Raw genomic sequence first — 20,663 nt, 5'->3', positions numbered from 1 at the left:
TAGTCTGTAATATAGCTTTCTGTGCCTTTATCTCACTTCTTACAAACCTGTATGTGTATGTTATTATAATTGTCATAATACAGTGTGATAATGTGCACATTATCTTGTAGCTTGCTTTTTCACTTAATGTACCATGGACATCCAGTAGTCTACAACCCTGTCTATATTAAAATCACCTGGGTGCTTTTAAAATACTGATACCCAGGTCCCATCTACAGAGATTTTTACTTAGTCTGGAATTGGGCTCAGGAATCAGAATTTGTTTTAAGGTCCCCTACATAACCTAATATGCAAGTCAGGTTTAAGAACTACTATAGATAAATATATTATCAGTTATATCCAGGTTTTTGTGGTATTTTTTGGTAATAGCCATAGCTATCATAATAGCCACAGATATACCAGTGTTTATGCAATCATTTCTCCGTTGTTGGGTTTCCAGGTTTTTGTTTTTGTTTTTTACCACATAAGCAGTGCTATTTAAAATAAACCCAGGTGATCCTTTCCCATTGGTACTTTCTATCAGATGGGCCTCAAAAATGTGTTTGCTGGGCCAAATTATGTGTGGATATGTTTATTTTAAATAGTAACAACTCTTCCCAGTTCTTTCCTAAAGAAACCTTAGTAACTATAAAGACCCTTTCCATAATTGTAAAATAGTCAACCTTTGCCATCAAACTTTCAAGGTTAGTCCCTTTTGCTCAGTGACACATGACAGATCATTTTTTAAATTAATGTTTAAATTAAATTTATTGAGGTAACATTGGTTAGTAAGATTCTTAATGTTGAAAGCCACAGAATTCTATTAAAATGGTGAAATGTTTAACGTATATAAAAAGTCTTAAAAAAAAAAAGTCTTTGGGGGGAGTTTTTTGTAATTCTCCCCCTTCAACAACAACAGTAGGTTGAAGAATTCAGAAGGCTGTCTCATGCTTGGCTTGTTTTCTGGCACTTGGGCCCTTCCTCCTTAGTTTACTTAATAGTGCCGATATGGGAAAGGCAATTCTAAAGGCTCACCCATAGCTTGGAGGCCAGCAGGAAAGGTCCAAACTATTGCCTCTAGAGCAGCTAGCTCTTCACTTTGCATGTCTAGGTAAAGGGCTGCCTGGAAAGGATGTCTTTTGTAAAGAAAGGTATGTTATAAGGATTACATACTCAGTAATTTTTATAGACGAAATTTGCAAGTTGGCATGCTTCTTCTTGCCCCCCAAATCAACCTCCTAATTCTGGATTCCCGTACATTTAAGTACTCATAACTGCAAATGAAAGTGTATTGTGCTCTAGACGCATCCAGGTATTGTCTGAAATGACAATTGTGAAATTTCTTTGACGTTTCTTCTTCTCTTTTACATTCTATTCCACAATGTATTTGTTTTAATATCAAAAACTCTTTTAAATGACTTGTCATCAGAAAGAAAAAGTTCAAAACCTTTTTCTTCCACATTTTTTCACAAAATTAACACTTTTATACACCTTTATAATCATGTAATCCAGGGGCCTTGGTGTAAGTACTCCGGTTTTGAAGCATAGCCCTACTTTATTACTTTTCCCTACAGGTTTGTTCTGCATTTTATTTTGTGACTTTGGCTCAGCCTTTGCTTTTACCAGGGGAGTGCAGATTCCCAGTATGCAAGTTCCTTTACATTGTTTCCGTCCTGCTGCTGTAGTTTCTATGAAAAATTGGTAGAAAAGCAAGAAAGAATACATGAACCTTCTCATTTATGGTCTCTTTGTAGGAGGAGAGGGCAGTGAGAGATCGGAATCTCCTCCAGGTTCAAGAGCGTGAACAGCCCATTCTCTGGAAAGTGCAATTTAACTTGGGCAATAGCAGTCGGCCCAGCAACCAGTGCCGGAACTCCATTCAAGGGAAGCACCTCATCACGGACGAACTAGGTAAGGCAAGGCGGCTGGCTTCCTTCTTCTCCTGCACTCGGGGACGCACTCCAGTGTGACCATTCCTAGGGGTTTTTAGGAGCGATTTTATACAAGGCCTTTTCCCTTCTTGCTCGTTTTCAACATTTCTCACATCTTTGTCTTGCATGCCTTACTCATCATTCGAGCTTCCCCTCCATGTGAGAGAAGCTTGGTTTGATAGTTCTGACACGGAAGTTCCTTGTGCCTGTAGCTTACAGTGTTAGGATTTTATCATGAGTCAGCCCCCAGGCTATTCCTGCCGATCTCTTCGCAACCCCAGTGTTTTCAGATCTTGCTAATCTTTTCTTCTCATCTTGGTGAGCTCTGTAAGATAAGAGCTCAGTTTTCCTCCTTGGTGACCTGAAGAAGACGCCACACACATAGTGTTGCCACTTAGGAAATGTACTTGTTGACTGACTGACTGTATAATATCAAAAGAATTACAAACACATTCAAAATATGTTCCTCCTGCAGTTAAAATAGCTGTCTGTGTTGGTGCTTTCTCCCAGAGTCTGCTCACTTCTTTTTAGTCATGAAGAAGGGATTCCTGGGCCGGTGTGGTAGTTGGATTAGACAACTGCTAAAGTTCTTACCACTTTATGACGGGCTCAGTCTTCCTGAAGAAAGACCCACTAATTCTTAGCCTGCATTAATTGCGCTCTTACTGTGTGCTGGGCACTGAGCTAAAGCTCTCCTTGAATATCTCATTTGATTTTTGCAATACTCCTATGAAGTATAGGTATTGCTATCATACCTCTACAGGTATTGTCACTTTGTAGGTGAAGACACAGGTACCCAGAGGCTAAGAAACTTGCCCAACATGGCAAGGACTCTCGTAAACCATAAATGGGATCCCCCTGTCGCCCCAAACAAGTAACACTTCCCCTCAATGTTGACTATCAAAACTGTTCAGAGTTCCCTGAGTGTTTTACAGATTCTTCTTTCAACTGGTGGTTTGCAAATAACCTGGTTGGTTGGTTTGCAAGATTAAATTTTACTCTGTTTCAAAGACTTGCAGAGCAAATGGTTACGGGCATGACATTACTGAAATTGATGTAGTTAACCTTGAATTAGAATCTTCATCTGTACTTGGTGAAGCTGAACAAAACGAAGACGTGCTTGTCTTTCACATGGAAACTACAATGCATTATTACTGTTATTATTATTTTAAAGTTTTCATTCCCAGCAAATAAAAAAAAAACAGTTTTTCCGAAAGGATCTCGTACTAGGTGAGATTATTTGTAATTGAAAGAAGAATCAGAGGAAAACCACCCATCTTGGGTAGAAGAGCTGGAAACTTTTGCACAAAAAAGGCACTGACTACTCAGCAGTGCTGCCAGTGCCAACCTGTTTTTAGGATTACGTTGAAAAACATACGATTGCAAATAACCTGCATTTTTTTGGTTTGTTTGTTTTAAACAGAGTAAAGTTTGGCAAAAATACGTTACTTCCACAAGGTGACACAGCTAGTCAGCGGGCAGACCTGGGACTAGGACTGAACGTGAAGTTCAGTGCTTTTTTTCTTATAGACTGTTTTGTTTGTATGACACTCAGTGAGAAAACATGAAATCGTTTCCTCTGATTAATTCAAGTGAGTCAGAGACTCTCAGACTTCTTAAATCAACTGTTCCAAGAATCAATCAAAAAAATTTAAGAGCCACAGGTTTTATTTTAACTCCAGTTTGGGAGAGGAGAGCAGTTCAAATAAAGAAAACTTGCAGGACTGTATGCTCTCTTGCAAGCAGATGCCACCGTGAATATTGCCAGGGTAACACGTTATTAGATAAGACAACCAATTAGAAATGCAGACTTTTCAAAGGTTAGAAGTTAATTTCCCAGTCAGTAACAGCACACCCTGCAGTTGTGATCTTACAGGACTCCGTGTTGGAAATGATGTTTGCATGAGTAGATTTATGATGCGAAAGGTGAAATCTTGGCGAGCTTTCTTTCACTAGGAACTAGAAAGACCTGTGATTTCAAGGCTCCTGGCAAATTAGCATTGGGGACAAAAAGAAAGCCTGAGATGGAGATGCTGAGGATGTGGAAGTGAGAAAAGGGCAGAAAGATAATTTCAATAAGTGCAGTTCAGGTCACGTCATAGTTTACATCTTCCCGACACAAGTGATAAGATTACTGTGTATTTATCATTTGGGGCAGAATTTCGAGAAACATGCAGGGTTATTCGGATTTTAAAAATTTGTTCATAATTCCTGTGAAAAAAGTGAGTAACAATAGTTAGGAAGAATCCCAGAAACGTTTATGATAGCGTTAGAATCTTCCTCTTAATTTGGAAGACAGAATGGCATATTAAAAATAACAGCAGAAAGCACCAGTTTCCAGGTAAGCCTCAAGTTTCCAAGTGTAAGGGAGGGCACTTTTAGTCTCTTCCATTTGTGTTTTTACTGGTGCCTCCTGCTTTTGCCCAGTCTTTGTTTTCCAGAGTAGTTTGTGAAAACAACCTTATACTTTAGGTCTCATTCTCTGAGGGTTAAGAAGCTGGGGCATTTGGAATGGAATGATCTAGGAACAGGTGCTCTGCACCTGTGGGCCTGGCCGTACCCCTGTGGGGCCACGCGTGCACCTGGGAGCTCGTGTGTGCACCTAGGAGTTTCCCAAGGGCACACTGCTGCCCTCGCGCTGGTGCTCTCACATTTTTCTTTCCCACTCCCGGAAGGATGTAGAGAAATGTCTGTTTAGGAGCTCCGAACAGTAAATTAGCTTTCTCAAAGAGATTCTTAAAGTTGGACGTGGATTGATTGGATTGGGGTGGGTAATGGGATTTATGCGGAGTGGAGGGAATTAGGATTTTTCTTCCTTGGGTGTTAAAGGACTCCTTTTCCCTGATGTTGAGGGGTAATTGCATCCCTGGCATTTATAGTTATAATCAGACTAAATCAATTTATAAAGGTTACTTTTATTTTAAAAAATCCTCCAAACTACAAAATAAATGGCAAGCATTTAAAAGATATTTGTAAAGAGTGTGGGAGTACTGTTTTTTTGTTTGTTTGTTTGTTTGTTTTTACATAGAAGCATCTCACTTTCAGGAATGAGTGCCTTGGTCTTTCCAATTTTCAGATTTTTGTTTGAAAAAATGACATTTTTCTTCAGGCATGTCTTGCGTAGGTTAGAACAGGAAAACACGTGTGATTTGACGTGGTAAGTCAAATAAATACACATCAGACCAACAACAGGCCGTTTTAGGTAGAGAGGATGTGGAGCCTACTTATGATATGGGCGTCCATCGTGTTTCCCCGCTAATGGCTGCAGGAGGAAAGCAAAGCCCTCATCACAGTGTCCGATTCCTGTCTCTCTGGTGCTTCGGACACTCCAGACTCGGGTTCTCTCTCTCTGTTCTTTGCATGCGGTGCCTTTCATTGCTGCTTGCAGATCAGCCCTGCTAGGGAGGTGGGAGCGCTGCTGGTTCTGTACTCAGGGTAGTCTCTGATTTGCAGGATATGTTTGTGAAAGGAAGGATTTACTGGTGAATGGCTGCTGTAACGTCAACGTCCCGGGCACTAAGCAGTACTGCTGTGATGGCTGCTTGTCCAACGGCTGCTGTAGCGCTTACGAGCATTGCGTCTCCTGCTGCCTGCAGCCCAACAAGGTATGGAGCGCGTCTCCTTGTTCTGCATCTGCTTTTGTCTTTCTGCCTTTATTGTTTGATGAGCATTGGCCTCTTCCCGGGAGATTCTTGTGAGGACAGAACTCTGAAGGGAACTTTGTAGGTGTCAGAAATTGCTGCTGAAGTAGCCTTTGTCTGCAAGGAAAGGAAGTGGTTCCCAGTTACTTGAATGGTTCTTTTGCAGAATGGGCCATTGTATTGCTAATCAGATATCTAATGAATAAGATACCAGCACTCTTGCTCGCTCCTTTGAGCTGCCTGTCTCCCTTTCTCTACCCCACCCCCTCCATTATTAGTCTCTTAGTTTAGGAGCAATATCCAAGGTTACCTTGTGCTGCTGAGTCTGGAATTTATTATAGGTACTAACTTTTGTTTCCATAGCAACTTCTCCTGGAGCGCTTCCTCAACCGGGCAGCGGTGGCATTCCAGAACCTCTTCCTGGCAGTTGAAGATCACTTTGAATTGTGTTTGGCTAAATGCCGGACCTCATCCCAGGTCAGCAGCTCTGATGTTTCTATCTGGGGGATGGGCGGGTGGAATCCAGGGGCTAAAAGAAAACTGAAAATAATGACATTAGAGACATGATTATGATACGGGGGGGGGGGGTGGGTGATAATGGAGAAGAGATTCAAATGAAGCTTTGTTTCGTGGAATGATAATGTTTAGAATGTCAACATGAGATTTATACAGTTAGGGGAGTAAAATCTTTATGGTATTAAATCAAGGTCTAATCAACTGGCATCTCCCCTAACTGATTGGCATACCTGCACTTTAAGTGGAAGCTTAAAATTATTTTTAAGTCGGGTTGGGATTCTAATAGTCTAATTTCTGAAAGAAGTTCTCCCGTCTTTGGCTGAGATGTGACAAAGGCTTTCCAGCAACCACTCATTGAAAGTAAGTAGTAATTTGTTCTGGGACAGAGTTGTGGTTTATTTTAGGATTTGAGGGGATGGGACAGGTGGATGTTTAAAAATGCATGAATAAAGGTGTAGGTTGTCAAGCTCTCAATATTTATTATACTGTCATCAAATGCTTTGCTGTGGGCACTAAACATTGCACCTGCCGCTGAACGCGTCTGCAAGTCTTTTGCTTTCCATCCTTCTGTGTCCTCGCCTCTCTGCTTTTGTGGTTGGGCAGCGCTCCGAGCCGTCTTTGTGAAACCACCAGACGTGTGTATTGCACAAGCACACTTCTGGCTTCTATTCATGGTGTCTCCAAGATTGTGCGGCTTCGTCTGAGATAACTGACTCATTTGTCATTTTCTGGAACTCTTGTACCCTTTGCCAGATTCCCGTGTCCACCTTTTGATTTTACGCCGTGTTTTTTGTCTCTGGTCTTCGAGCATTCAGCATCATTGGATAAATGTTTCAGGGATTATAATGAGCATTTGAAAGCATAAAGAAATTCCTGATGGGCTTGTTTTGTGGGAAGAGCTTTCCACTTGAATGGGTTTTAAAGGAATGTGGAGGAAGGCTGAACACAAGATTCATTTTGATTCAGATTCTCTCTCATTCTGAGAAACACTAGAAAAGGCGAAATATTTTCTTAACTGATAAAACCCGGGAGTTATTTCACTTGTGAGTGAAAATGCTAAACTTTCTGACTTGGCCTTTTTATTGTAAAAAGAGATTTCCCAGTTGCCAATTTGTTTTGAGAGCAGTATCCCAAGAAAGAGACGCTTTTGGCTGTATGTCTAGAAATTGGATTAATACTTACAATGGTAGATGTTTAGCATTAGTTTTGGACTAATTAATGAACTCTAGACTAGCCAAAAACTCAAGTTGCCTGTATGGAAAACAAATTACTGAAAAATTAACCATCCGGATGATTTTTTAAAATCACACTTCCCATTTGCTAAGTCGAATGAGGCTTGTGTGGTATTGTGGGATTTGGCTCGTGTGCCAAACCTTGAGGTACATGAAACGTTATGAAAGTGATCTGAAGTGTACCTCCTCCATCTCTGCAGGATTTAGGACAGCGACTGAATTTCTCGGTGCAGCACAGGGTCAGGTGAAAAAAACACCCATTGGATCTTACTCTAACATAAAATGGTTTGAGAAAAACTAGTTGTCTTAAGTTGCCCAAGTCACAGCGAGGTTGTTCAAAAACTCATTACTATGCATAAAGAGAAACAGACAAGCAGTGATGTTATGTCCATTTTCACGTTCTTCATTGGCATTCTGCATTGTCATTCGCCTTGTTCCAGAAAGTGCCTTGGAGCCTTTTAGTGACATTTGGAGACAGACTCGGCCAGGCTCCTGCAGGGAGTGTCTGACAGCAGTCCTGCTTTGACGTTCGCGGCTCGGAAAGGGAGATGTGTGCGACTCTGCTCTCTCTCACGGCGCTCTTATCTTCCCTTTTGCCAACAGAGCGTGCAGCATGAGAACACCTATAGGGACCCTATAGCAAAGTACTGCTATGGAGACAGCCCTCCCGAGCTCTTCCCCGCGTGATGGGCGCAGAAGACTTGCTGTGCTCGCGGCTGAGGCATGTGCAGCCTGAAGCCAGGCTTCCGCTGTCGCTAGTCCGTGGAAGAAGAGAGAGGCGTCGTGTGGAAACCATGGCTTTGACCACTTCTCGTGTTGTACTCTGTGGCTTCGCTCCCCGCCGGGCTTTACCAGATGGGAGTGTTATGTAAAGCACCGTGGAAACACTAGAGGGTCACATTCGAAAAAGACAGAACTGCGGGCGACCTTCTGGAGGGTTGGCATTTGGGGCGCGTCCCCCATCACAGCTGCTCAGGGCCTGTGGTCACTCAAGTTCTCATGGGGCCCTTCACTGTCAAGTTATTTATTGGATTTCTTTGGAGTAGTGGGAAAATGATAATGTTTAGGAAAATGCCTTGTCGTGATAGTTGAATATATTCCAGGAAACTGTTGTTTGTCTTATGTTCTTGAGTTTCATGAGTTAAATCATGGCTTCACCCAGATCAAATGTTTGGCCTCTGAAAGGGGCATGTTCTCTCAAGGTCGTTATTTTTGGTTTTGTTTTAACAGCATCCTCAGGAGTGGACCCTGAACACCATATGCTGACATCTAAAATTGTCTGAAATCTCAAAGACACTCTTCCACTCTAATCTGGTGCCTGCCTTCCAGCAGCTGGCACCTTGTGCTCTCAGCTTCTTTTCTCGTGGTATCTGGGATACTTGGATACCTATGTGTGAACCCTATTTTAACCACAAGTTCTGAGTTATTATCCTGGAGGAGTTCGTTCTCGTTTCCTTTGAAGTGACTGTCTGCTCAGCCGGGTCCCGTGGGAGCCTCAGGAAATTTACCTCGTCCTGTCCTGTCACGGAAACCCTGTGTTAGGGCGAGTCGATGGAGACACATCTAGCAACTGGCCGTAAGCAGTCATCCTTGATTGCCCCAGCTGCAGGACATGGAGCAGGTGCAGAGGCTCAGTTTCCCTGTAATTTGCAAAGAAGAAGAAGAGGAAACCCACGTATCTACCAAGGAGCTATAAGAGACTTGCATCGACCCTAAGTGGGACCTGTGAATGGACGCTGGACGTGCAGGGTGCTGAGCCACACGCGCGGGGTGCTCCCCATGTTTCTAGGACAACACTAAGTCTCCCTGGGTCAAAGCCAAGAGCGTTGGGTCCTCAGATCAAGATGTACCCTTTGAATGCTAGCACCACGCTGCTCAGGGGTTCCATTCACGCACAGCTCTTTCCTGCAGTCCTTCACTGAGCGCGGGATTGAGCGAGGTCTTTTCCATTTTTTTCGTTGTTCACGTTGTTGACCTTGGAGCAGGGCACTAGTGTTACAATTTGCTTTCAACACTTTTTTTTTTCCAGCGGAGCTTTTTTTTTTTTGGGTGGCCATGTTTGCCTTCCTGTATGTTTCTACAGTATGTAATAGTGATTTCCCTTAACTGCCTCCTATTACTTCTTAACACTAATCTTACCAAAGTAGTTTGTACCCCTAAATAAGTTTCCTTAGAGGGCTAACGGTCTGGCAGTTGTTTTTAAATGTTAGACCACCAGAAATGTATTCACTTTGCAGTGGACTTTTCGTATTCTCTGTATTCATGGGTGCTAAATCAAACTTTGTATGTGGAAGAAATGTGCACGTCTGGACGTTTCACCATCTCATTCTTTTTGGTAACTGAGTAGGCTATTTGAGTCTGTCTTCTGTTGGTTGTCACTAGTGTCAGTCTCTTTGAGCTTACTTGAACTCTTGAGCAATATAACAGATTTGATGTGAAAACCGTTTCTATCCATGGTTGTTAACCTGTGCCTGTTTACTTTGTACTTGAATATTGACGAGCACACTTTGCATTTTCCGTGCTTTCACAAGCAGTATCTACAATCTTGTGATAGAGAATGAAGCTTGCTTGTATTCGTACCTCCTGGATGAGGCAATGGTAAGAGGTGAAGTGACTTCCCAGACTCCCCACTGAGATTTAATGACAGAACCAAAACAAGAACTTCATCTTGGGCTCTGGGTTCACTGTCCTTTCCTCCACCTCTTGCCAGCTCCAACACTGACTCATCCGTAAACATCCCCCCTGAGAGCGTATAGATTTCAGTTGTCCAGGCCAAAAGAGGGGAGAGGTGGCATAAATAGCCAAATTGGGTCGATAATCCAAAGGTCATTTTCATTTGGCCCTGGAATATGTTTTTTGTACTTAAGTCAGTTAGGGGCGTGTTCACTCTTGGAAACTCGTAGCACTGCAAATGACATGACGAAACTACCCAACCACCCAAGGATCTGAACTGGCGTCCTCCCCAGCCTTTCAACCCAGGACCCCTTCCTGCTCTCCAATCCCTCGTTTGTTTCTGGTTCCCCTGACTGAGGGTTTCTAGAATTATGGCTTCATCTTAGTTTTGTTTGCCCAGAGCTTAGCAAAGTGCACCTAATACATGCTGCGATTTTAGGAAAAGATCAAAGAAGGGACAAAACACCTTTAGAAAAAAATTATTAAATACTGAGTGTTTGGAGTTATAGGTAATTGACTAATTCAAAGCATTTCCCCCAATTATGAATCTTAATTGCTATGCTTTTTGCTGAAGCGATAAAGGTAAGATACTTGAACAGGGAAAGAAGCATACAGTAAAGTGGGGAAGGGGTGCCGAGATAGGTGGATACAAAGGAGAGAATGACCTGCGTCTGCCAGGCCAGGGACGGGGTGGCCTGGGACCTGGCCATGCCTGAGCTGGCATTGAAGGGTGAGCTCAGAAGTCCTGAAAAGCAGAAAATAGTAATTTAGAGAAGCGACTGTGGCTTTCTGCCTGTTGCTCCCAAAAGCAGACTTGGAGGGTCTCGGGGAAGGCCGCAGGTGGTGTGGCTGCGAAGGAACTCCAAGGAAGGATCATGAGAGGTGTTTCCCGTCGTTGAGATGTTGAGATTTATAGATACATTTTAAACATACAGATATGTTGCTTATTTGGTACAGGCACCGGCAGGAGAGAATTCTGCCTTATAATTAATAACTATTGCTTACTAACGGCACGCCCTTGGGCACTCAGGCCCTTCATCTGTAAAATGGAATCATCTGTCCCTCATAAGATTGGGCGGTATTGGGGAGACGCCGCGTTCCGCAGGAAGTCTGGTCAGCACCCAGCAGGGGAGGGAATAGGTGGGCTCCTTGGGTGGAAGGTGGTAATTACAGAGCTTTGGATATTGTTTTTATTACTATTTTTAAAAGAACTCATGCTAAAGATAAAACATTTCAGATTGGGTATATGATGAATCTAAAATCGTGCAACCTAGAGATAAGCCCCAGTCTTTTTTCTCTTCCCTCATGACTTTCTAGGCAGAAAGGAGAGCACTTTTTCCTCTTGCAAACAATCCTATAAGGGACAACCTTTTGTTACATATAAGCCTATATAATAATTTTTAATGACCATATGGTGTCAGTTTCATGGATGTACAATGTTATTAACCTACTGAGGACGTTTAGCTTATTACCATTTTTTTGCTACTACAAATAATGCATTGATGATATGGTTTTACATACATACACAGTTCTATATTTGATAACTATTTTTACTCTTATAGTGTATGGATGGGAGTGGCTCTGGCATACCCTTGAGACCTCTGTTACCAATTTTTAATTCTTTGGTAATGGATCTCAATGTTCTAATTTGTATTTAATTTTGGTGAGGTGAACCCTTTTCCATGTTTTGGTTGGCCGTTTATCATTCAGATGTGAACTGCCTGTTGGCAGCGTTCTTACAGAGCCTTTTTACAGGAAGGAAACCTAACCCCCCTTTTCTTTTTTTCTCCTCCGTGTGGGATACCTACCTATGTGTGTACAGAAGCACATGGTTCAAATGTTAACTAACTTTTCAGTTGTGACGTAGGGCAGCGAATGGGGTTCGTGGTGCCCCCAGGGGGCGTTTGCCAATGCCTGGAGACATTTTCCGCACAGCTGGGGGAGGTGGTGCATGTAATGGGTGGACACCCAGGATGCCACTCAGCATCCTACGGTGCCCAGGACAGAATCATCCGGCTCTGAACATCAGCCGTGCTGGATGGAAGAGGCCCTACTCTCGGGTCACATTTCCCCCTTGGAACAGAAGGGCTCCAGGAGCTGTGAGCTGACTTTATTATGTGCCTGCCTTTGCTTTCTTCGGTGCTGAAGTGCTGTTGATTGAATTACCCTGAAATCCCCCAGGACCTGCGACTTCCTCATAGGTCTCTACCAGCCAGGCGCTGCCTCCAGGAATGTCATTATTACTCTGCCGTGGTGTCCTTCACACACTCCCGTAACCCAAGTGCAGACACCCTCCGAGCTGCAGGATGACCTGGAGCTTTCTACACAGGGCCCTGCCCCCCACAACAGATTGGCTCTCCCCAGCTCTGTGCATGCAAGGACTTCGGGGGTGGCGGGGTGGGAAATGCCACCATAGATTCCATTGGGAAAATGAGTCATTCTACTATAAAAAGGTACATAAGTAAATAGTAATAATTTAAAAAACAAAAACAAAAAGCCAGTGGGATTGTGAGACTTCTTTCTCCACCAGTGCTTTCCTGACTCCGCAGCATGTCAGCACATTGCCTCCCAGGCCCTCTCTGGTGGGAATGTTTCTTGCCTAGTTTTCATGGTGTGAGTCGAGTTTGGGTACCAGTGTCCCCGTTTCTGCTCAGTCACGTGTCTGCGACGTTCCCTGTCCAGTCTGCTTTCACAGACATGAAGAGGAACAGGTGGCAACAGCTGGGCGCCGTGAGTGGGAGAAAACTGGGGGTCCCGTTCGTGCGGTGACTCTATGTCCCAGCGGAACCGTGTCCCTTACCTCTGTGGGTGCACCTTGATTCACGTCTGATACGAAAGCCGAAACTGCTAGACTTTATAAAATGAAAATACAGTCTTTAATATTATAATACAGAAAGAAAACCAAGTAATACAGAAAGTTAACAACCAATGGGTCAAGCAGTTAATATGCAGATATTTGACCAGGAGTCCAGTTTTATTGTGTCTCAGGCCTGCACGTTGTGTGGACCCAGGCGGACCAAACCATAGCGCTGCCAGAAATGCATTGTTTATCAGTGGGTGCTTTCGGAGTTTTTGATAGGGTAAATAGTGTTTGCAGTCTTTGGACTTTTTTAATTTGTCAATTGCTTGTGCAATGGAGAGGAAGCAAACTCTGGTCAGCTTGCGTCCAGATGATCACAGAATCAAAAGTGACATTGACGAATTGAGAAATCACCCTTCTCAGTGAAATTCAAGGTTTCCGACTATGTAGGCCACACCTTACTATGGCTGAGGAAGGTGGGTGTGTGTGTGAAGTCTGTGAGTGGCACCCTAATTTTATTGACGAGCACAGGCACTATTGACCTTTAGGAAATGAACCTCTTCTGGCTTTGGTTTCCTCATTTGTCCAGTGAGGGTGATCGCTAAGGTATCTTGCAGATACAGAATTCTGATGTCAGGGACTAGCCAAAGATCCCACCACCAGAGCCCAGAGCCCGTGTCTCCCCGCAGCTGAACCATGGCTGGGATTCTCACAGGGTGAGCGAGTGGAGACCAGCCACCTGGAGCTCATTTTCCTCACACCAGGCCTTCGCCCTCTCTCTCGAAGATTACAACTGGGGCTGGCCATTTTTCTGCCTCTTCCTCCTCAAATTTTAAATAGACACCATATTCTTTTCTGCTGGGACCAACTTATCCTGTATCGTTGCTGTGCACCTGTGGAAACAGCTGCTGTGTTTTCCATCCTAAAAACAGCTGCCTTTTGGCAGGGCAGCAGAGAGCTACTCAGTAGCTGTACCTAACACAGTGCTAAATTATTGAGGTGCTTAACCTGAGCTACCAGAGCATCTCTGAATTCCTAGTAAGGGCTTCTGCAGTCATTGCCCAGTAAAAGGTTTTCCTTTCATTTCTTTTGTGATTATAAGGCAGACACCTTAAACTGGAACAAGTGACATTTTAAAATGTGTGAAATTACAAAGAAATTAAATTGTGCCAAATGAGATTCTTAGCCCCCACAGATAACCACTAGTTGAAATTTCGACATAAAGTTTTGTTCATGGTTTGTATATAAATGTGTGTTTTGTCAGTGCATAAATCAAGGTAGAATCGTGCTGTATGGTGTTTTACAATCAACAGTTCCCGTTACATTTATTTAATCCAATTAGAGCTACTTAATTTACAAAGCAGGAAAATTCACATTTTACTTGTGTCATCCAGCCCCTAAAATAAAGTCAGGTTAGAGGTGAAAGCCCTTTTATAGTTGCATACAGTCTTGGCTTTGCATTTCTATATCTCTTCAGTGTCTGATTTTTACCCAGTGGGGAAAACAGTCTTTTTGTTCTTCACGAATAAATCAGAGGCATTCCACCTCGGCCAGAGTAGACCTGCGTGAAGCATACTGAGGACGAAGCTGGTCATGGCAGGCTTCTCCTTTCTCGAAGTAGCTGAGGGAAAGATGGGGGAAACCCCGCTCCAAATCAAAGCATGCCATTCATGTTAGGGAGCCACTAGATGCAGAAATTGTAAAAATAAAAATATAAAAAGGTGGAGAAGGGCACGTGGACCATCTTGCTGGTTCAGTGAGAAGATGATCTGAACTCAAGCCAGTCCAGATTTCCCCCAAAGCCAACTCTGCTCTGTTAAGGGTCTGGTCCACATGACGGCTTTGGAGGGAACCAGGGACCTTGGTTTTTGAAGATGTCCTAAGTGCTCCATGGAACCCTCTGGAATCTACCATGCTCACTCTTCCCCAGAGGCTCGGCGGCCCGGAGTCCTTCCAGAGGCTGACTCAGTTTCTCCTGGGAGGTTTTCACCTGGGCAGCAGTGCAGGGCTTGCTCTGGGAACTCGGTCCCTGACCTCCGTTCCCTTCCTGGGCTTTGTCTGTAGCCTGCAGAGTGCCGACTCGGGAGCCTGAGATAAATAGTCTTGCAGCAGCTTTGCGGTCAGCGGGGCTCATTTATTTGACACAAACAAGCTCATTGACCTGATTTAGCGCAGGGAGGAACTACAGAGTCGAGTCTAATATCATCTTAAAGCCCTGTCTTTTCACTGCAGCCTTTTCAGACCTCCAAGGACAGTCGCCCAGCTAAACGGTGAAGCATGCTCGGTGAAGCATGCTCGTGAGCCCCATTTCAAAGGAAGAAGGGGAAGTGAGGATGGAGAGGTGGAGAGGAGAGAAGAATGAGGTGCTGGTGGCACAGTCACCAACAATTGCTTTTTGTGCCACTTGGTGGCACCAGTTCCATAGGTTTTCTGTCCTCAGAATAATCCTCGCCAAGAGACTGTGGGACCGCTGCGTGCATAGACTCCCTCTTCCGAAGACAGTGATGCTGTGTCCCTATGTGGGGAACCACCTGATAGTGATGACAAATGAGGGCCTTTTCCCGGGTTGTGTCAATGTGTGCGCAGGGACTCAGGAAAGTGGCCTTTCTGCTGCTAGTTCTGTCAGAGACCCGAGGCTTAACCCAGTGCCATGGCTGCCCCTTCTTCCTCTCCCATTTACTGAGATGCAAAGCACGGTAGGTCACTTGACCTTTCTCATCCAGACAAGGAAAACCCTGTGAAGTGCTTACAACGTACCGTTCTGCGTCTGCGCCAGCAGTGCATCTGCCCCATGAGGCAGGTGCGCTTTCTCGTCTCCGTTTTATGAAGGAAGGCTCTCATGCACGGGTTAAACTTTGCTCGAGTTTACACCGTTAGCTGGTGGAGCCACATGTGAACGTTTGTCAGAGCTGCCGAAGGTACTTGCAGGCCCAGCGGACAGCACGTTGCTTTGGCACACAGTGATGACAGCTTCCATCTTCTAGTCGTTTCTGGTGGTGTCGTGCAGGGGACCCTGCTCGCTGTGCCATTTGTCATGCAGGGCTTCCGGCGGGGTGTAAGGTCCCGCTCCCCGCATAAGAACACAGGACACGGTAAGGCCAAAAAGGAACACCCATGGAGCCATAAGTAGGGGAGTCAAACCAATATATTCTGGCTGGCGGCTGGGCTGGAGACACAGGAAGCAGGATCTACATAATCTGCAACCCGCCGTCCTAACAGCAGTCCGCGCTTGCCAGCCACCATCTTCTTGCTAGCCCCCATTTTCTGCTAGCGTAGCCACAGCAGTTATATTAGTGGCCAATGGCTTATGGGTTACAGCTGACGGCCAAGTAGCCACAGCTGCTGGCCATCTGATCACAGGTGATGGCCATTTACTACCCGAGCCAGCACCTTTCTATGTGAGGCCGAGAGCCTGGAAACTGCTTTTTGGGGCTTTGTCCCCACAGGTGGGCAGGTACTGAGCTAAAAGGCTTCTTTTTCAATTCTAACAACCGCTCTTATGAAGTGAGTAGGTAGGTCTTTTTATTCTCATTTCAGGGAAAAGAAGTCAGATTAAGTACTTTGCATAGGGATTGTGGGGACAGCCAGGAGTGCAGTTTCCAGGCTCTCGGCCTCACTTGGAAAGGTGCTGGCTTAGGTAGTAAATGGCCGTCAACTGTGATTGGTTGGCCATCAGCCGTGGCTAGTTCGCCGTCAGCTGTAACCAGTGAGCCATTGGCCACTAATATAACTGCTGTGGCTACGCTAGCAGCAAATGGGGGCTAGCAAGAGGATGGTGGCTGAGCCTGCAAGCGGTGCAGTGAGGGTTGAGAACAGTATGGCTATTTGATGCCAGCCATCCTAGTGGTTATGAAATGGTGTCTCACTGTGGCTTTGACTCGCATATCCCGATGGCTAGTGATGGTGAACATCTTTTCATGTACTTATTGGCCGTTTGTATGTCTACTTTGGAGAGAGGTCTATCGTAATCCTTTGCCCATTTTTAAATTGGGTGGTCTTTTTATTGTTGAATTGTTAAAGTGGTTCTTTACACATTTTGGATACAAGCGCCTTATCAGATACATGATTTGCAAATGTTTTCTCCCACTCTGTGAGTTGTCGTTTCACTTTCTTGATGGGGTTCTTTGAATCATAAAAGTTTAATTTCGACGAAGTTCAGTTTACCTAATTTTTCTTTTGTTACTGTGCTTTTGGTGTCATATCTAATACCCCTTGATTTTTAATGATACTATTCCTTGAAATGGATGCAATCTGAGGGGAAAATTATCTGATTGTAACTTGCTTGAAGGTCTTTGTTTCCAGTTCTGTTGGTATCTTCTCACCACCACTGCTAACTTCATCCTGGGGACAGCTGGAGGTAGGCCACCAGCCATTTGCAATTTCGTCAGATCCCTGTAGCCTTCATAAACACGTCATTGTCCCACATGCCTCTTTTTCTTTCCCACGATGTGCTTAGAAGTGCTCAGACCTTTGCAAAACAATTGACAAGGTGCCCAATCTCAGTTGCCCTCCGTCCTTGACTTCTCACTGTCAATCCGTGAACTAACGCAACCTCGCAGGACCCTGTCGCCATCTGCTGGCAGAAATGGGAAAGCGCAATGCCAAGACTTGATTCTGCAACTATCCTTTTCCTTTTTTCACTGATTCCTGGCAGATTGTCGAGTAGCAGATACTTCCTTTCATTCTGACTTATTCCTGTCGCTTTGAATAATCTTTGTCCCTTTGAAGCTTGTGTGTAAATATCAAACCATTTACTAAAATTGAATCTGTTTTTGACACGGCAAGGAAGTTTGGTTCTTGTGCCATGGGCAACTCCTGGTACGTGAAAATTTTCACCACAGAGTAGGAAGCAATACTTCACCTCATGGGAGGAAAGGAAATGGATACAAGTCATTTCTGGTATCATATTGGTAATATTATCATTGTAACTGTTGGGTCTCTGATACTCCGGAACTCTCTCAGGTATATCATTATACCTGCGTCTCCCAGCCGCCCCAGGTGAATGTATTGTGCTGATTAGAATGCAGCCCTGGAAAGTTGAATGACTGACCTTTGTTTTCTAGAACAGCATGGTAACAACTCTTTCTTTTTTAGTGAATGAAAGAACAGGGTGTGAAATCATTAGTACCTAGTATAATGTTTTACACCCTATTTTAATAAGTATTTATAGAATGAATGAAAAACATAAGTAACTTCTGTGTCCTGACTCCTGACCTACTTTCCTTTTTTCTACACCCAGATGCTTCTCCTGTCCTAAATGCCTTAGTCATTCCAATTAACATTTGTAATGTTGTCCAGTGAGAAAACATGGGTTTATGACTTTTCTTTAGTCTTTAATAAAGGAAGTTAATAATATGTGATTTTAAAGTAATATGCAGAAAAACATGTACAAGAGTGTTCACAGCCGCATTATTCACAATAGCCAAAAAGTGGAAACATCCCAAATATCCATCAACTGATGAATGGCTAAGCAAAATGTGGTCTGTCCGTAAAATGGAATATTTATTTGGCCACAAAAAGGAATGAGATACTGACATGCTACTACATAGATGAACTTTGAAAACATGATGCTATTAAATTAAAGCAGACGGACACAAAAAACCACATATTGTATGATTCCGTATATGACACATGCAGAATAAGCAAACCTGTACAGACAGAAAGCAGATCAGTGGTTGCAACTGCTTGACTCTGCTGTTGCAGCTCAAGAGCAGCCATAGACAATATGTACACAAATGGGCATGGCTGTGTTACAATAAAACTTTATTTACAGAGTCAGGTTGAGGGCCGGATACAGCCTGAGAGCCATCGTTTGCTAACCTCTGGTTTAGTGGACCAGCCTTAATTGCTCAGACCCCCTTCTTAGTCTTGCCCCTTCTTTTAGGGACTGAGTGCTAGAAAACTGGAATCTTTTCCCGGGAATGTTGCTAAAAACAATTGAAAGGCCACCTTCCGAGAAGGACCTCAACGAAGTGGAAGCAACAGGAATTTGGAGTTTAAATCCTACAGCAGATGCTGAGAAATGAAGATTCTACCCTCTTTTCATTGTCCCTCAACGGAAGGCTGGGTGTTTTAATTAGCTAATGTTGGCAAATTGCTTTGCAGAAAATTGTAAAATGTTTCGTGCTGCAAGTGCCAAGAATCCTAATTAGCTTTCCTTAAAGATACCACCTGGAAGTATGATACGCTGTTGCTTGAGGTCTAAGCCAGCAGGAATAACCTGCAGATCAAACACCGATTTTTAAGCAAACATAACTGAATATGAACGGATCTCTGCATCGATGTCACATTTTCTTCCTTCTGTCTAATCTGATTCCTAGCAGCTGGGATATTAAACCCCGCAAATGGAGGGTTTTTTTTTTTTTCCTGTGAGAGCCTGGTGGCAATGGGGGCATGAAACAAATTAACCCATCCATTTGTTGCCTCCGACGTTGCCTTTTGGATTTTTAGCTTGTGATCTGGAGGCGTGTCAAGGTTACAGAGAAGAGGAAGCTGACAGCCACTCAATCATCCAACAGGGCTGGCTTTCAGGTAATCCAGGCCGGAGAGAGGTGTGCGTGCTCTGTTGCTCCTAACAGCTGGGTAATGAATTTGCTCTCCAACGCTCTGGTTTCATGTGGTGGCAGTGGCGACAGCAGCAGCATCTGATCTGTGTCACCGGCAGAAGCAAGTGAGATGTAGTTAATATGGACCTTAGCCACTGACGTGCATTGATTTGGAATCTCCAGACTCTGACGAAGTCCCTGCTACATTGGCCAGCCAGGCCCTGGGTGAGAGGAGGCAATAGAGAGTAAGGGCAGGGCAGCGTTCCTCCGCCTCGGCCCTGTGGACTTTTCTGGCCGGACGATTCTTTGTGGTGGGGCTGTCCTGTGTGTTGTGGAGGGGTTGGGGGGATTAGAGGTGGGGGGGATGATGGGGTGGGGGGGATGAGGGGGTTGGGGGATGAGGGGTGGGGGGGGATGAAGGGTGGGAGGGATGAGGGGTGGGGGGATGATGGGGTGGGGGGGATGAGGGGTTGGGGGATGAAGGGGTTGGGGGATGAAGGGTGGGAGGGATGAGGGGTGGGGGGATGATGGGGTGGGGGGGATGAGGGGTTGGGGGATGAGGGGGTTGGGGGATGAAGGGTGGGGGGGGATGAAGGGTGGGAGGGATGAGGGGTGGGGGGATGATGGGGTGGGGGGGATGAGGGGTTGGGGGATGAAGGGGTTGGGGGATGAAGGGTGGGGGGGGGATGAAGGGTGGGAGGGATGAGGGGTGGGGGGATGATGGGGTGGGGGGGATGAGGGGTTGGGGGATGAGGGGGTTGGGGGATGAAGGGTGGGGGGGATGAAGGGTGGGAGGGATGATGGGTTGGGGGATGAGGGTGGGGGGATGAGGATTGGGGGATGAGGGGTGGGGGGGGATGAGGGGTGGGGGGTGATGGGGTGGGGGGATATGGGTTGGGGGATCAAGGGTTGGGGGATGAGGGATGAGGGGTGGGGGGATGATGGGGTGGGGGGATGAGGAGTGGGGATGATGATGGGTGGGGGGATAAGGGTTGGGGGATGAGGTAGAGGGATGATGGGTTGGGGATGAGGGGTTCGGAGGCATGATGGGTGGGGGATGAGAGGTTGGGGGGATGAGGAGTTGGGGGGATGAGGGGTTGGGGGGATGAGGGGTCGGGGGGATGAGGGTTGGGAGGATGATGGGTGGGGGGGTGATGGGTGGGGGAAAGGCTGTTGTAAGGTGTTGACACCAGCCTCTCCCCACTAGGTGCCCGTTGCAGCCCTTATCCCCAGGGGTGACAACCAGCAATATCTCCAGACATTGCTCAGTGTCCTCTGGGGAGACAGACAGTCACCCCTAGTTGAGAACCACGGGGGTGGGGCTAGGCATCAGCGTTTTTTAGGGA

At 45.1% G+C, this 20,663-nt stretch overlaps 1 protein-coding gene across 5 annotated transcripts in view; it reads left to right on the top strand.

Annotated features, from left to right (window-relative positions):
• The window catches only part of SPRING1 (SREBF pathway regulator in golgi 1), a 38,995-nt gene that overhangs the window by 6,388 nt on the left and 11,944 nt on the right, over window positions 1-20,663 (top strand). For 2 of the 5 annotated variants that reach the window (XM_081037126.1, XM_081037127.1), the window contains exons 2-5: window positions 1,734-1,890; window positions 5,364-5,515; window positions 5,915-6,028; window positions 7,903-8,410. In XM_081037126.1, the coding sequence (XP_080893252.1) occupies window positions 1,734-1,890; window positions 5,364-5,515; window positions 5,915-6,028; window positions 7,903-7,986 (507 nt within the window). In that variant the 3' untranslated portion in view covers window positions 7,987-8,410. Of the gene's footprint in view, window positions 1-1,733; window positions 1,891-5,363; window positions 5,516-5,914; window positions 6,029-7,902; window positions 8,411-8,529; window positions 9,737-20,663 lie in introns of those variants that run through there. The other 3 variants (XM_081037128.1, XM_081037130.1, XM_081037129.1) reach the window with 3 other exon arrangements.

The sequence above is a fragment of the Rhinolophus hipposideros genome, assembly GCF_964194185.1.
Source record: "Rhinolophus hipposideros genome assembly, chromosome: 24".
NCBI classification, from domain to species: domain Eukaryota; kingdom Metazoa; phylum Chordata; class Mammalia; order Chiroptera; family Rhinolophidae; genus Rhinolophus; species Rhinolophus hipposideros.
Note: the sequence above shows the minus strand (reverse complement) of the source record. Positions and strands in the feature narration are given on the sequence as shown.